Here is a 12,575-nt window from a genome sequence, read left to right on the forward strand (position 1 = left end):
CCGTCCGAACTCGGGGCCAGTTCACTGATTTCCCTGGTTTATTATTGAAAGTTTCCGGCCCAGAAACAGGACAAGTGGTCCCAGCAGTGTCCTGGCACCTGGCCTCCCCCACCCTGCCCGACATCCACAAGACACCTGCCAGGGACCCACTGGCCCCGCGGCTGCCTGTGCCTGTGGGCGCTGCTGGGCGCTCCCGGCTGACCCCTCCCCCTCCCCGACTCCTCTGGCTGGTGACTCCTCAGAGGTTTGTGTTCAGTGGCCAAGTGTGCAGGGGCTCCCCACTGACCCCTGATGTGCCCCGAGCACACTGCAGCTCTGTTATTCAGTGAAGCGTGGCGTGGGCCCCGCGCAGGCCAGCTGTTGGGTCAGTGGGGCCACCCACTCCGACGAGAGCCAGCAGCGCCCAACCTGGGCCCGAGGCCCCAGAGTGCGGATCCCCCGAGGGCTCGTGGGACCCCAGGCCGCCTACTTCTCCCCGCGGGGCATCGGGCCTCCCCTGTGCTCCGGGAGGGCCGGGCCGCCACTGAGACTCAGCAGCCCCTGGTTGTGCGGGGCTCTGAGCTTCGGGCAGACAGCGGCTGACCACCGTGGGCCAGTGGAGGGCTGAGGGGCCGGGCAGCACAGGAAGGGCGCAGCGAGGTGGGGCGCCTCCCTCAGGAAGGCAGGGCCGAGCCGCTGCAGGGCCCCCAACCTGCCCGTCCTGCCCATCTGGCCACTGTCACCTCGCCCCGCAGGCAGGCACTCAGCTCAGCTGGTGCGGCTGCACTGGTGAGGGTGGCCTGGGGACCCCGTGGTCCACAGAGGACTGGGGCTGTGGCCATCAGTCTTGAGAGCCTGTTGTCACTGTCCCGTGTCCTGGTGGAAAGCAGGGGCGCCCCCAGGGAAAGACGAGGGCAGCGTTGGCTGGTGGCAGCGCAGGGCAAGCATGGCCAGGCAGGTACCGTCCCACAGGTGGCGGCGGCCTCAGGGCGCCACCCTGCAGTCCCTGCGGGACCCAGGCGTGTGCCGGCCTGGCTGCGGGTGGGGGTGCTCAGCTGTGAGCCCAGACTCCAGCCAATGCCCTCGGGCCCCTGGCGACGCCCCAGCCCCGCCTGGCTGCTGGTCCCCATGGGGCTGGTGAAGGTGAACGTGTCGGGCACAGAGCACCCTCTGCCCGAAAAGCCCCCAGAAGCCTGTGTCTGGGCCACAGCAAGCTGACCAGCGCGTGGCCTTGGCTGACACTCGCACTTTGCGGGGGGCAGGAGGCTCACAGCGCCTTCCTCTGAGCACAGGCCACTTCCACTTTGCTGGACCCGGCCTCCCAGGCCTCCCAGGCCTCCCAGGCCTCCCAGGCTGGGCCAATCAGAGGGCAGCCGCCAGGGACTGGCCCCTTCAGGAAGTACCGGGCTCCCCGGCTCCCTCCGGGCTCCACCTTCCCTCACTGCCGGCTGCCGGCAGCGCCGCCTGTCCCTCATTGAATCTGCGGACCTGTCTGACCGGCGTCCAGCTGTGCGGGTGCCCCTTCCAGGACCCTGAGGTAGGCTGGCCCGTGTCCTTTCTGAGAGGTGGCTTTGTTGGGACTCCTGGGGCAAGGCAGGTCCTGCAGCAGATGTCCCAGAAGGGCCCCAAGTGGCCTCGACTCTCCTGCCTGGGCGCCTTCCCAGCCCGGGCTCCTGCTTGTGTGTCTCAGTGGAACCCACGGCAGGGCACCAGGCCCCGGACCTGCGGGCTGTAGGCTAGAGAGCAGGGGAACGGCCGGGGGGCCCAGGACCATCTGCTAAGTGGCTGTGTTTTCCTCAACACCTTGGCTGTCACTGGGCCAGGTGGGGTAACCAGTCACAGTGGGAGGTCGGGGAGACCCCCTTCAAAGCCCAGGCCCGGCCCGACCCAGGCCTTCCGGCGTGGGGTCTAGCTCCTGGGGCTGGGGCCGGCCTTCCCCACCGCCCAAGGGGTGGCCACATGGCGGCTCCCTGCCTCGGCCCGGCCCTGAAGAGGGCAGGTGGCTGCCGCTGGGAGAAGAGAACAGCAGTGAGCGGTCCCCAGAGAGGCAGTCCCCTCGTCGGAGAGCTGATGTGACAGATGTGACCGTCCTGTGAGTGGGGCCTTGGCAGGCCTGTTCTGGGCAGTGGGAGCGGAGCCCAGAGATGGGGACCAGGGTGCAGGCACCACCTCCACAGCCCCTCCCCGTGGGCCGGGCCGGGCTCCCCTTCCCAAACAGCAGTGCTGCCGAGCCTGACTCAGAGCTGGCCGGCCCTGCGCAGCTGCTGGGCGGCTGTTGCATCACTGGCTGGCCGCCGGAAGGACAGGACTGGGATGGGAGCGGGTGTGGAGTCGGGGAATGAGGAAGTCATGGGGCTGCGCAGGTGGGAGGGTCTGTGCCAACACGCTAGTGGCCCCAGGCCGGGCACCAGCTGGCGGGGGCTGGGGCCTCCCTCCCACCCCTGCCGGTGGGTCGTGCCAGTGGGCGGCACCGGTACTGGCACATCCTCTTGCCTGTTCAGCTCCGTGGTGCGAGGCAGCCACCCCTGCTAGCTCCAGCCGCATGGCATTCGGGGTGTCCAGCAGAGGCCAGAGGGCCATGGTGCAGAGGACGGTGTTTCCTTAGATACCACCTGTCCCGGGGTCCCTCCGCATCTCCCCCGACTCCTGCCTGGGTGGCTCAGGGAGAGCAAGGCCAGGGTGGCCGGAGGGGCAGGACCAGGGCCCAGGAAAGGCTGGGGATGGCCGCCCCGGTGAGCTGATGGGTCACTGTGCCACTGTGCTGTTGGTCACCAAGGCGGGAGGGTGGGGGAGGCTGCACACCCACACCTGGGCAAGTTCCCCATCGGGCTCCACCCAGAGCTCTGGCCGGGCACCTCGGAGGCCGGCCCGGGCATCAGCTGGGCCTGACTGACCGCTCGGTGCGCCCCGGCCCGCAGCCCCCACGGCCATGTCAGACTATGAGAACGAGGACGAGTGCTGGAGCACCCTGGAGGGCTTCCGGGTGAAGCTCATCTCAGTCATCGACCCCTCGCGCATCACGCCCTACCTGCGGCAGTGCAAGGTCCTCAACCCCGACGATGAGGAGCAGGTGCTCAGCGACCCCAACCTGGTCATCCGCAAGCGGAAAGTGGGTCAGTGCTGCCCCTCCCTGACCAGCCAGGAGCCAGCCCAGAGGTGGCTGCTGCCGCTCCTCACCCTGCTCCCCAACAGCTGGGCGAGAGTGGGAACCCCCTGACACCCCGCACCTGCCCGGCGTGTTTCGTGTCTCCACGCCAGCAGAGGCCGCCCAGGGCCAGGAGGCCAGTGGGCAGCACCCGGCCCCCGCCTCGGCACCAGGCTCACCAGCCATCAGCGCCCCAGACCCGCTGCACCCCCAGAGCCCGCGCGAGTCCCGGGCCAGTGGCCAACGAACGGCTCTGCCGGCCCCTCTGGGTTGCAGGCGTGCTCCTGGACATCCTGCAGCGGACTGGCCACAAGGGCTACGTGGCCTTCCTCGAGAGCCTGGAGCTGTACTACCCCCAGCTCTACAAGAAGGTCACAGGCAAGGAGCCCAGCCGCGTCTTCTCCATGATCATCGGTGAGGACTGCGCACCGGCGGGCGTGGGCTCCCGCCGGGCGGGCGCGGGGGTGAATGGGGCGGCACGGGCGCAGGCCAGAGGGCCGGGGACCCTGTCCGGTCTCCCAGGGGATAAAACGGGGACTGGAGGAAGTGAGCGAGCCGGGCATGGGAGGGTCACAGGAGGGGCGTGTCTGCTGATGGCTGCCATCCTGAGGCTCCTCTAGAGTGGGGAGCAGGCGAGAGGTGGGGTGCACAGGCCAACTCACGGTCCAGAGCCTGTCCTGCCCAGAAGACTGTCTGACCAGAGAGGCCAGGGGCCTGCTGGTCCAGCAAAGGTGACACCATGCGCTCCCAGCCCTGCAGTTGAGTCCTCATTGATCACTCAAGACCACGACAAAACTGAGGAGAGGGGGACAGGCACGGCCCCAGGCTGCACCCCGTCTGGGGGGGGCTGCACCCCGTCTGGGGGGAGGGGAATCCGAATCTGGGTCCGTTTCCACAATGGGAGCAACTGTGACCCGGAGTCCACCTGGAACCCAGGAGCTGCCATCACAACCAGGGCCCCAGGGGTGGGTGGGCCCAAGGCTGCGGGTGACGGGCACCCGTCTAAAGCGAGCCCGGTCTGCAGACGCATCCGGGGAGTCGGGCCTGACGCAGCTGCTGATGAGCGAGGTTGCAAAGCTGCAGAAGAAGGTGCAGGACCTCACGGCCCTGCTGAGCTCCAAGGACGACTTCATTAAGGAGCTGCGGGTCAAGGACAGCCTTCTGCGCAAGCACCAGGAGCGTGTGCAGAAGCTCAAGGAGGACTGTGAGGCCTGCAGCCGTGAGCTCAAGCGTTGCAAGGACGAGAACTACGACCTGGCCATGCGCCTGGCCCGCCAGAGCGAGGAGAAGGGTGCCGCGCTCATGCGCAACCGCGACCTGCAGCTGGAGGTGCCCGGAGACTCCTGTGGCTTTGGGTGTCCCCGGCAGGGGCCAGCGGTGGGGAACAGCTGCCCAGCTGACGGCCGGCCGTCCTGCAGGTGGACCGGCTCAAGCACAGCCTGATGAAGGCTGAGGATGACTGCAAGGTGGAGCGCAAGCACACGCTGAAGCTGCGGCACGCCATGGAGCAGCGGCCCAGCCAGGAGCTACTGTGGGAGCTGCAGCAGGAGAAGGCGCAGCTGCAGGCGCGTGTGCAGGAGCTGGAGGCCTCCACGCAGGACGGCAGGCCGGACAAGGGCAGCCCCTACATCCAGGTGCTGGAGGAGGACTGGCGGCAGGCGCTTCGGGACCACCAGGAGCAGGCCACCACCATCTTCACCCTGCGCAAGGACCTGCGCCAGAGCGAGGCCCTGCGTGCCCGGGTACGCCACCGTGAGGACGGCTGGACGTGGCTGGGTGGGTGGAGGGTCTGCCCTGGGCTCCCACAGTGCCCAGAGTAGGGCACTCGCCCATGGGGGGGCTCCATGTCCCCACATCCGTCCCGCTCTTGGAGACACAGGGGCCCGACACCTCAACCCACCCCTCACCCACCCTCCTGGGGACGGTCAGGACCGACCGCTGCTCTGGAAGCCCTGGTCTGGCAGGGCCTATGGGGCTCCCACTGTGTGCAGCATGGGGGCCACGGGCGGAGGGTGCAGCTGCCGGTTCCCGCAGTGCTCGGAGGAGAAGGAGGTGTTCGAGCTGCAGTGCCTGGCCCTGCGGAAGGACTCCAAGATGTACAAGGACCGCATCGAGGCCATCCTGCTGCAGATGGAAGAGGTGGCCATCGAGCGGGACCAGGTATAGCATACCCGCAGTGGCCGGGGACACGGGGGGCTGGGGTGTGGGGCATTCGTTTTAAAGAATATGACATGGCTGACCAGGCTGGTGTGGCTCAGTGGATTGAGCGTGGGCCTGTGAACTGAAGGGTCACGGGTTCAATTCCCAGTCAGGGCACATGCCTGGGTTGCAGGAAAGGTCCCCAGTAGGGGGCGCATGATATTACACAGCTGCTCACAACTGCAATCTTGACACCAACCACAGTCAACACTTACAAACCCGTGGGCAGGGGCAAATGTGCGCAGATGCCCCAAGCAGGCCGGGCTCTGGGAGTGCCTATGCCGCTCAGGGACTATCCTGCAAGTTGTCGGCGGAGGTTTTTTTATCTCCTCGTCTTTCCCGAGCTGCCCACACTTCCAATCAGGTGCCTTCCTTATGTGGTTCACAACTCTCCACTCTTAAGTCCCCGGACCAGGATCAGATGAGAGCAGGGGAGCCTGACCAGCACCTGCTCTGGGGTGGGCGGCTGTGCTGGGGGAGGGGCTGCTCAGGCCCCCCCGCCGTGGGTCTCCCCTCAGGCCATCTCGTCGAGGGAGGCGCTGCACACGCAGTATGCCCGCAGCCTGCAGGACAAGGACGTGCTGCGCAAGCGGGTGCGGGAGCTGAGCGAGAAGGCGGACGAGCTGCAGCTGCAGCTGTTCCAGTGTGAGGGCCAGCTGCTGGCCGTGGAGGGCAGGCTCAAGCAGCAGCAGCTGGAGATGCTCGTCCTGGTGCGCCTCCCTGGGGGCCCTCGAGGTGGGACACCGGGTGGCCTCTTGGGAGCAGGCAGGTCCCCAGAGCCTGGAGGAGGAGGAGGAGGAACCCCCCCACCACAGCCTCATCCCGGCCTGGTTCGGCCACTGCCCTCTGGTGGTCCCAGCAGGTCCCCAGGCCTTCCTGAGTGCCCTCCAAATGGAGCCCACCTTGAGGAGCTCAGGGCCCGGCAGGTGGCTCTGGGCGTGGTGAGGGCAGAGAGGGACCTCCCTGGAGGTCGGGTGGCCTGGGGCCCCTCACCACACCCACCGCAGCCCATTCCCGAGGCAGCTCCCTTCCCCCACGGCCTGCTGACCAGCCCCTCTTCTGTGACCACAGAGCTCTGACCTGGAGGACAGCTCGCCCAGGAACTCCCAGGAGGTGAGTGTGACCCTGGGGTGGGCTTCTGGCCACAGCCTCTGCCGGACCACAGCCCCGCACACATCCCTCAGAAGTTCCAGAAGCTCAGCCACCGGCCGCCGGCCCCGGTGAGCTGAGCCGTCCCTGCCTCCCAGCGCTCGGTCAGGCAGAAGAGCCGCTGGGGGCACATGAGGCCCCCTGTGTGGCACCCACCCCAGGCCCTCACGGGGGCCTCCCCGAGGGACCCTGAGGAGCTGGTGCAGAGGGTGACAGCAACAGGGCAGCCACGCTCTCCTAACCAGCTGCCCCCTCTCTCTTTGGAAGCTCTCGATCCCCCGGGACCTGGAAGAGGACGCCCAGCTCTCTGACAAAGGTGAGGAGGGGGCACCGATGCTGCCCTCGGCACACACGGCCCCAGGCAGCTGGCACTTGGGGCTGCAAACTCCAGCCCTGTCCTGCTCACCTTCACAACTACACCTCCTAAGTGGGGACACTGAAGCTGGGAGGGACAGGCAACCTCCTAAAGCCCCCCCGGCCAGCAAAGGAGAGCCTCACTCGACCCGGGGCCCAGGGTCTGCAGGCTGGAGGCCCCGCCCTCGGTGAGCTGCCTCTCCAGCAGGACTCCGGGGAGATGGCAGTAAGCCAGTGCCCAGGCGTGCCAGGCTAGGAAGTGGGGACAGAGCAGGGAAAGAGGGGATGTCGTGGCAGACGGTGGGGGGGGGGGCTTCAGGTGGCAGGGGTGGGACCCCTCTGCCTGACTGGGGACAGGACTTGGCTGCGGCAGCCAGGGTACGGCCCAGGGGTGATCTGGGGCCAGGGGCTCGCAGAGAAGGTGGGTGTCAGGGCTCTGGAAGAGCCCGTGCTGGGCCGGGAAGGCTGGGGGACACCACAGGGGGTGCGTGGGAAGCCAGACGAGACTTCCTCAGTGTCGGGCCTGACCCCAGCTTCTAAAGGGGACAAAACAGGAAGAAGGGACAGCAAATGGAGAAGTGGGTCAGGCAGTCTGCTGCAGCCCAAAGGCTGAGCTTGAGGTTACCAAGCCCCCCGCAAAGGGAGAGGTGGCAGGACCTGGAAGGCAGCAAGCCAGCCAGCCCTGAAGCCTCCACCCAGGGGTGGGGTGGCCCCTCGGAGGAGCCAGGGTAGACTGAGGGGTGGAGGCTGAGGAGCCGGAAATCAGCCCCAGGCAGGTGCCTGGGCCCACTACGATGGCCCTGAGGCTGCAGTCCACAGTCCCCATCACGGCCAGTTTAGGGGCACCAGCCCACCTGACCTCCAAGGGTCCTGAGCCCTGGGCCCGTCCAGGCCCTGACATGTTCGGAGGGGTCCAACTTCAGCAGTACCGCAGCCCCACGAAGGAGGGGCTGGCCCATCCGGGTTGGAGCAGCCCTTAGGGGCATCCTCCCAGGAGTGAGGAGTGAGCCCCCTGCCGCATCTGGGAGCCCTGGTGGGGCCCAACAAGGATGGTGAGGAACTGGCCTGGCAACGTCAGGGCTGCGGAGGCAGGCGTGGGCCCTGCCAAGCCTGGTCCTAACAGGTGGGCAGGACCCACAGCCTCCATTCCCCTTTCCAGGTGGCCTGCCCGACCGGGAGAGCCCAGAGCAGCCCTTCGAGGCTCTGCAGAAGGAGCACCTCTCACTGACCCCCAATGTAAGGCAGCCCTGGGGTGGGCCTGGGTCGGGAGATGGATTCCTACACTGGACGCCTGGGGGTGACCACAGGGGTCTTTGCCCTACCCATGGGCTCTCGGGGGCGGGAACAGTGTCTGGAACATGAAGTTGCACCCCCTCCCTGCACAACACAGTGGGTGGAGGCGTGGCCTGGGCAGCGGGAAGCCTGTCTCCGGCTGTGCAGTGTTAGCCGGTAATCTCCGCTGCCTGCGAGTCCCCCTCAGCAAGGGGGTAGAGACCCTAGCCCGGGATGCAGCCCACGCGCTGGGTGTCTGGTCATCTGAAGGGAGGGACCCACACCCAGCTCCCCTCACGGGGTGCTCGCAGGACGCAGGCGGCGGCCAGCCAGTCCGGGTGCAGAGCTGGCCCTCCCATCTGGGCCCGACCGGGTTCATCCTGGGGGCGGGGCCCACGCGGGCGCCGGCCGGGGCCTGAGTTTCCCAAGCCTTCCGCTGCAGGGGGCTGGTCTGAGCGGCGGGGAGCCCCCCGAGAAGGAGCGGCGGCGCCTCAAAGAGAGTTTTGAGAACTACCGCAGGTGGGCCCACGTGGGCGCAGGGCTGGGGGCCCGGCGGGAGGGGCGGAGGGCGCGCGCGTGGGCGGCTCCCCGTGGGCAGCAGCGCACATCTGCGCCCTCGGCTCTCCCGCAGGAAGCGGGCGCTTCGAAAGCTGCAGCACGGCACGAGACAGGGGGAGGTGGACTGGGAGAACACCACGGGCAGCGACAACACCGACACTGAGGGCTCCTAGCGGCCTTTGTGCAGGAGACCGGAGGCACGGACCAGACGCTAACCAGCCAGGAGCGGGCGCTGCCCTGTTGGGCCGCCTACTTCTTGGTAGCCCGTTTCCACATCGGCACACGCACTGTGCCACTCACCGGCGAGTTCTACCTTTATGTTAACAATGCACACGCATGAGCAGTGTTAGAAACGCAGCTCCTAAATAAACAACCGCCGCGTCCGATGATGGCCTTACTCGCGCGCACATTCCAACTCCTTGTCCGCCCTCGCGCACCGCCGGCCGCCAGGGGGCAGCAGAACCCGCTCCGGCAGCCTGCCACTGGGGTCGAGGAAGGTCGCTTCCGCCGCTGCCCGCTTCCAAAATGGCGGCAGCACAGCTTCAGCTCTGGCGGGCGAAAGCGAGGAGGGGCGGTTGGGACCGGCGGGAGTGATGTTGCGAGCGGCACTGTGCCGCGTGTCGATGCTGGTGAGCCGTGCGCGGCCCCGGGGGCCGGGCCTGAGGCAGCTGTGGGGGTGCGGAGTCCGCCGGGAGGCCGCGGGGAAAAGACTGGCGCGGGACAGTGGCTGGCGGTGCTCGAGTTCCGAGCCTCGGCCCAGGGCTGCGCACTACCAGCTCGTCTACACTTGCAAGGTGGGTGCGCGCGGGTGCTGGAGCTGAACTGGCGGTGAACCGCGCACAAGGCAGATGTGGTACAGGGGACATCGCGTGGAGGGGTGAAGCTATTCCTTTAGGGGACGGGCCCTTCTGGGAGAGGGGCGGGGCCATACTGCGAATGACACCATTGAGGGCGGGACATTCCCGGAGACGGGTGGAGGGGTGGGACTATCCCTTGCGGGGCCGGCCCTTCAGGGGTGGAGCTATTGTTGGGGCGGGGCCTTCTGGTGGTGGGCGGGGCCAACTGGAGGGTGATGGGGTCCCTTAGGTGGAGGGGCCTTCTGGTAGAGGGGTGGGGCTGCATGGAGCTGGAGCTGCCCTTAGGAGCGAGCCTTTTGGGAGAGGGGTGGAGCTTACCCCTTAGGGGGCAGGACTTTCTGGGGGAGGGGTGGGACGGGCTCTTGGAGAGGGGTGGATTTATCCCTGGGGTGAGCTGGCCCTTAGGAAGAGGGCTGGTCCTGTTGTGGGGTGGAGCCATACCTCAATGGGAGTGGTCTTTCTGGGAGGGGCGGGGCCCGGCCTAGGCTTCACCTGTGCCTCTGTGTCTCCACCAGGTCTGTGGGACTCGGTCCTCTAAGCAAATTTCCAAGCTGGCTTATCACCAGGGTGTGGTCATCGTGACCTGCCCTGGCTGCCAGAACCACCACATCATCGCAGACAACCTGGGCTGGTTCTCTGACTTAAATGGGAAGAGGTGAGGTCACCTGGGCAGGGATGGGGGAGTAGAGTCTGACCCCTGACCCTCCCCCTAATGAGGTTTAAATCGCCCCCTGCTCCAGCTTTACCAGTACAGGAGGAGCCAGTTGCATTAGAGTTCAGACAAACCACAAATAACTTCTGCACCCCAAGCAGGGGGCACGTTTTTATTTGCAGAATCTACTCTTGCTCGGCCCCCTTCAGCCCTGCTGCACTGCCTGGCCTCCCCCTCACTGACCACAGGCAGGACCCACCTACCTGCCAGGCCCACAGGCCTCCCCTAAAGTGAAGGGTCAGACTCTGGTCACTTTTCAAGCCACTTTCATTTTGGGTTCCTTCCTTCATTCTGCAAAAATATTGTGAAAATTTGTCACCCCCTCACCCTCTGTCGATGCTGGTTGACCACGCCAGCCTTGAGGGTTTGTGTGAGGTGGTATGGGCGGGACCCTGGGCCTGCAGGATTAGTCTCACCCTTCCGTGGGGGACAGTGGTCAGGAGCCTGTGGCCAGTTGCTCTGGACAGCCCAGTTTGGCTTCTGAGAGTACTGTCCCCTGGGAATGGGACAGGAGTAGCAGCTGCTGCTGGGGGCTGTGGAGAAGGCCCGGAGGCAGCAGCACTGGCCCCAGTGCTGCCCCAGTGCGGGGACCCGTGTTCCTGGCTTGAGCTTGTCCTCAGGTGCCCTCCTGGGACCAAGGTGCAGCACAGGCGAGGGACCCGGAGTGTGAAGCCACCTCCCTCTCTCTCAGGAACATTGAAGAAATCCTGGCGGCCAGAGGGGAGAAGGTGTGCCGAGTGGCCGGCGATGGGGCCCTGGAGCTGGTTTTGGAGGCTGCAGAGGCCCCCAAATCTGCTGCTGCTCCGGAAGCGGATGAGGACCAGGACCCCAGCCACCCGGGCAAGACGGAGCCTGGCTGACCTGCCTCTGCCCCGGAGGAGGGGCCCTGCCACTCCCCCTTGCCGGTTTCCCTCAATAAACTGACGTCACCTGCAGATGACGAGCCTTGGGCTCTTGTTGTCCCAGCTCTGGAGTCAGAGTGGCTCATGGGACCCCCCCAGTGCAGCAGGGGGACGCTGGCCAGCCACTGCTGCTCTGCCCAGACGACCTGCCCTTGTACTTGCCCGATTTGGACAACACCGGGTGGGAAGGGCTGCACGTGGACCCTTCCTGTTTGCTGATGGAGACGCTCCTAGTGCCACACTGTCGGGTACACGGGATGGGAAGAGCAGATGGGATGGGCACAGGGTGGCTCAGTTGTACCCAAGTGTCTCTGGGGAGAAGCCTGGAAGGGACAGCCAATGGGCCGCCGTTCTTCCTGGGGAGGGTCAGCGCATGCTGCCTGTCCTGTCCCTCTGGCCAGACACAGGGGGGCCCCACTGATCCCCTCCGTGCCACCTGCCGTCCCTGGGACACACCAGGCTGCCCAGGCTGGCTGCAGGTGGGCTGGTTGGCTGTGGTGACAAGGGCAGTGGGTGCGGGCCGACATCTGACGGGCAGGCGCCCTGAGCACCCCACGTGACCCCCCCACCCCCACCCCGGGGCATGCAATTTGTCTTGCGACCTTGTTTGACTGCCTTCTCAGGATGTTCCTGTGTTTATGGAAGTGTGTTTATTTCCAGAAGTGTTCTGGGCTGTGTGACCTTAAACGTGACTCACCAACCAGTCTCTCAGATCCCGGCAGGCTCTGAGCTCCCGACTGCGGCCCCGGAGCCTCGGCTCTGTTCTCCGGGGCGTGGGCAGCTCGTGCTCTGCCTGGATTACCCCCTGTCCTTCTCTTGGCAAACAAGCCGCTATTATTCCCTCCCAGGGCCTCCCCTGCGGCTTGCAGAGCTGTCCTCCCCGGGCCCTGCAGCCCCCGCCTGCCCCTCCACAGAGGCAGGGAGGCCGTATGGAACCGGCTGGCTTTGAAATGCAGGAGAGGGGGCATGGGCCTTGACCTAGCTGCCTCACTGCCCTCAGAGTTGGGGGAGGTCCAGGGAGCTGGCTGAACCTAGGAGGGCCACCCAGGGCCCTCCCTGCATGGACGGGGAAACTGAGGCTCGAGGTTTGGATGTGTGTTGACCATTGTCTTACTTTTTGCATCCCGATGCTTTAGCATTGGGCCCGGCTGCCCTGGCGGGGGGCTGCCCCCCCACCCCCCAGGGCTAGTCAGACTCCAGGGAGATGACAGGCACCCCCAGGCAGGTACCCTTCTCCGGAGCCACCAGAGTTCTTGTACCAGCCTGTCCGGGGCTGGCCAGCCTCTTGTGCAGGTTTCCCCCCCTGCCTCCTGACCCACCTGCAGCCTTCCTGTGGCCCCCATGGCCTGGTGTCCCCCTGCTCTTGGGACCCGTGACAGTCTTCGTCTTCAGTGGTGTCATCTGATCTGCCAGCCTCACCACACCAGGGTGACGACAGATCCTGCCTT

The 12,575-nt window shown here is 66.4% G+C and overlaps 2 protein-coding genes across 3 annotated transcripts; both read left to right on the plus strand.

The window, feature by feature from the left end:
• Positions 1-1,411: 1,411 nt before the first annotated feature.
• On the plus strand, positions 1,412-9,042 carry CARD9 (caspase recruitment domain family member 9). Of its 2 annotated transcripts, none has more exons than XM_037127785.2 (12): positions 1,412-1,516; positions 2,898-3,092; positions 3,401-3,538; positions 4,149-4,453; positions 4,543-4,866; positions 5,159-5,284; positions 5,842-6,033; positions 6,395-6,436; positions 6,740-6,788; positions 7,986-8,062; positions 8,541-8,617; positions 8,730-9,042. In XM_037127785.2, the coding sequence occupies exons 2-12, from the start codon at positions 2,909-2,911 to the stop codon at positions 8,827-8,829; spliced, it is 1,614 nt and encodes a 537-aa protein (XP_036983680.1). In that variant the 5' UTR covers positions 1,412-1,516; positions 2,898-2,908; the 3' UTR covers positions 8,830-9,042. The 2 variants fall into 2 exon arrangements, with proteins under 2 accessions (XP_036983680.1, XP_036983682.1); XM_037127787.2 differs by lacking the exon at positions 1,412-1,516 and adding an exon at positions 1,526-2,071.
• A 100-nt stretch (positions 9,043-9,142) lies between these two features.
• Positions 9,143-11,160, plus strand: DNLZ (DNL-type zinc finger). Its single transcript, XM_037127788.2, has 3 exons — positions 9,143-9,450; positions 10,029-10,168; positions 10,917-11,160. The coding sequence occupies exons 1-3, from the start codon at positions 9,250-9,252 to the stop codon at positions 11,083-11,085; spliced, it is 510 nt and encodes a 169-aa protein (XP_036983683.2). The 5' UTR covers positions 9,143-9,249; the 3' UTR covers positions 11,086-11,160.
• Positions 11,161-12,575: the final 1,415 nt, after the last annotated feature.

The sequence above is a fragment of the Artibeus jamaicensis genome, unplaced genomic scaffold (genome assembly GCF_021234435.1).
Source record: "Artibeus jamaicensis isolate MK-2021 breed Jamaican fruit bat unplaced genomic scaffold, CSHL_Jam_final contig_471, whole genome shotgun sequence".
Taxonomy (NCBI): Eukaryota; Metazoa; Chordata; class Mammalia; order Chiroptera; family Phyllostomidae; genus Artibeus; species Artibeus jamaicensis.

Bases quoted from the DNA above. Each gene is read 5' to 3' on its own strand.
- CARD9 (XM_037127785.2), top strand. From the start codon at position 2,909: ATGTCAGACTATGAGAACGAGGACGAGTGCTGGAGCACCCTGGAGGGC. The intron at 5,285-5,841 runs GTATAGCATACC...GTCTCCCCTCAG, and splicing joins TGGCCATCGAGCGGGACCAG to GCCATCTCGTCGAGGGAGGC. The intron at 8,063-8,540 runs GTAAGGCAGCCC...CTTCCGCTGCAG, and splicing joins ACCTCTCACTGACCCCCAAT to GGGGCTGGTCTGAGCGGCGG.
- DNLZ (XM_037127788.2), top strand. From the start codon at position 9,250: ATGTTGCGAGCGGCACTGTGCCGCGTGTCGATGCTGGTGAGCCGTGCG. The intron at 9,451-10,028 runs GTGGGTGCGCGC...TGTCTCCACCAG, and splicing joins AGCTCGTCTACACTTGCAAG to GTCTGTGGGACTCGGTCCTC. The intron at 10,169-10,916 runs GTGAGGTCACCT...CCTCTCTCTCAG, and splicing joins TCTGACTTAAATGGGAAGAG to GAACATTGAAGAAATCCTGG.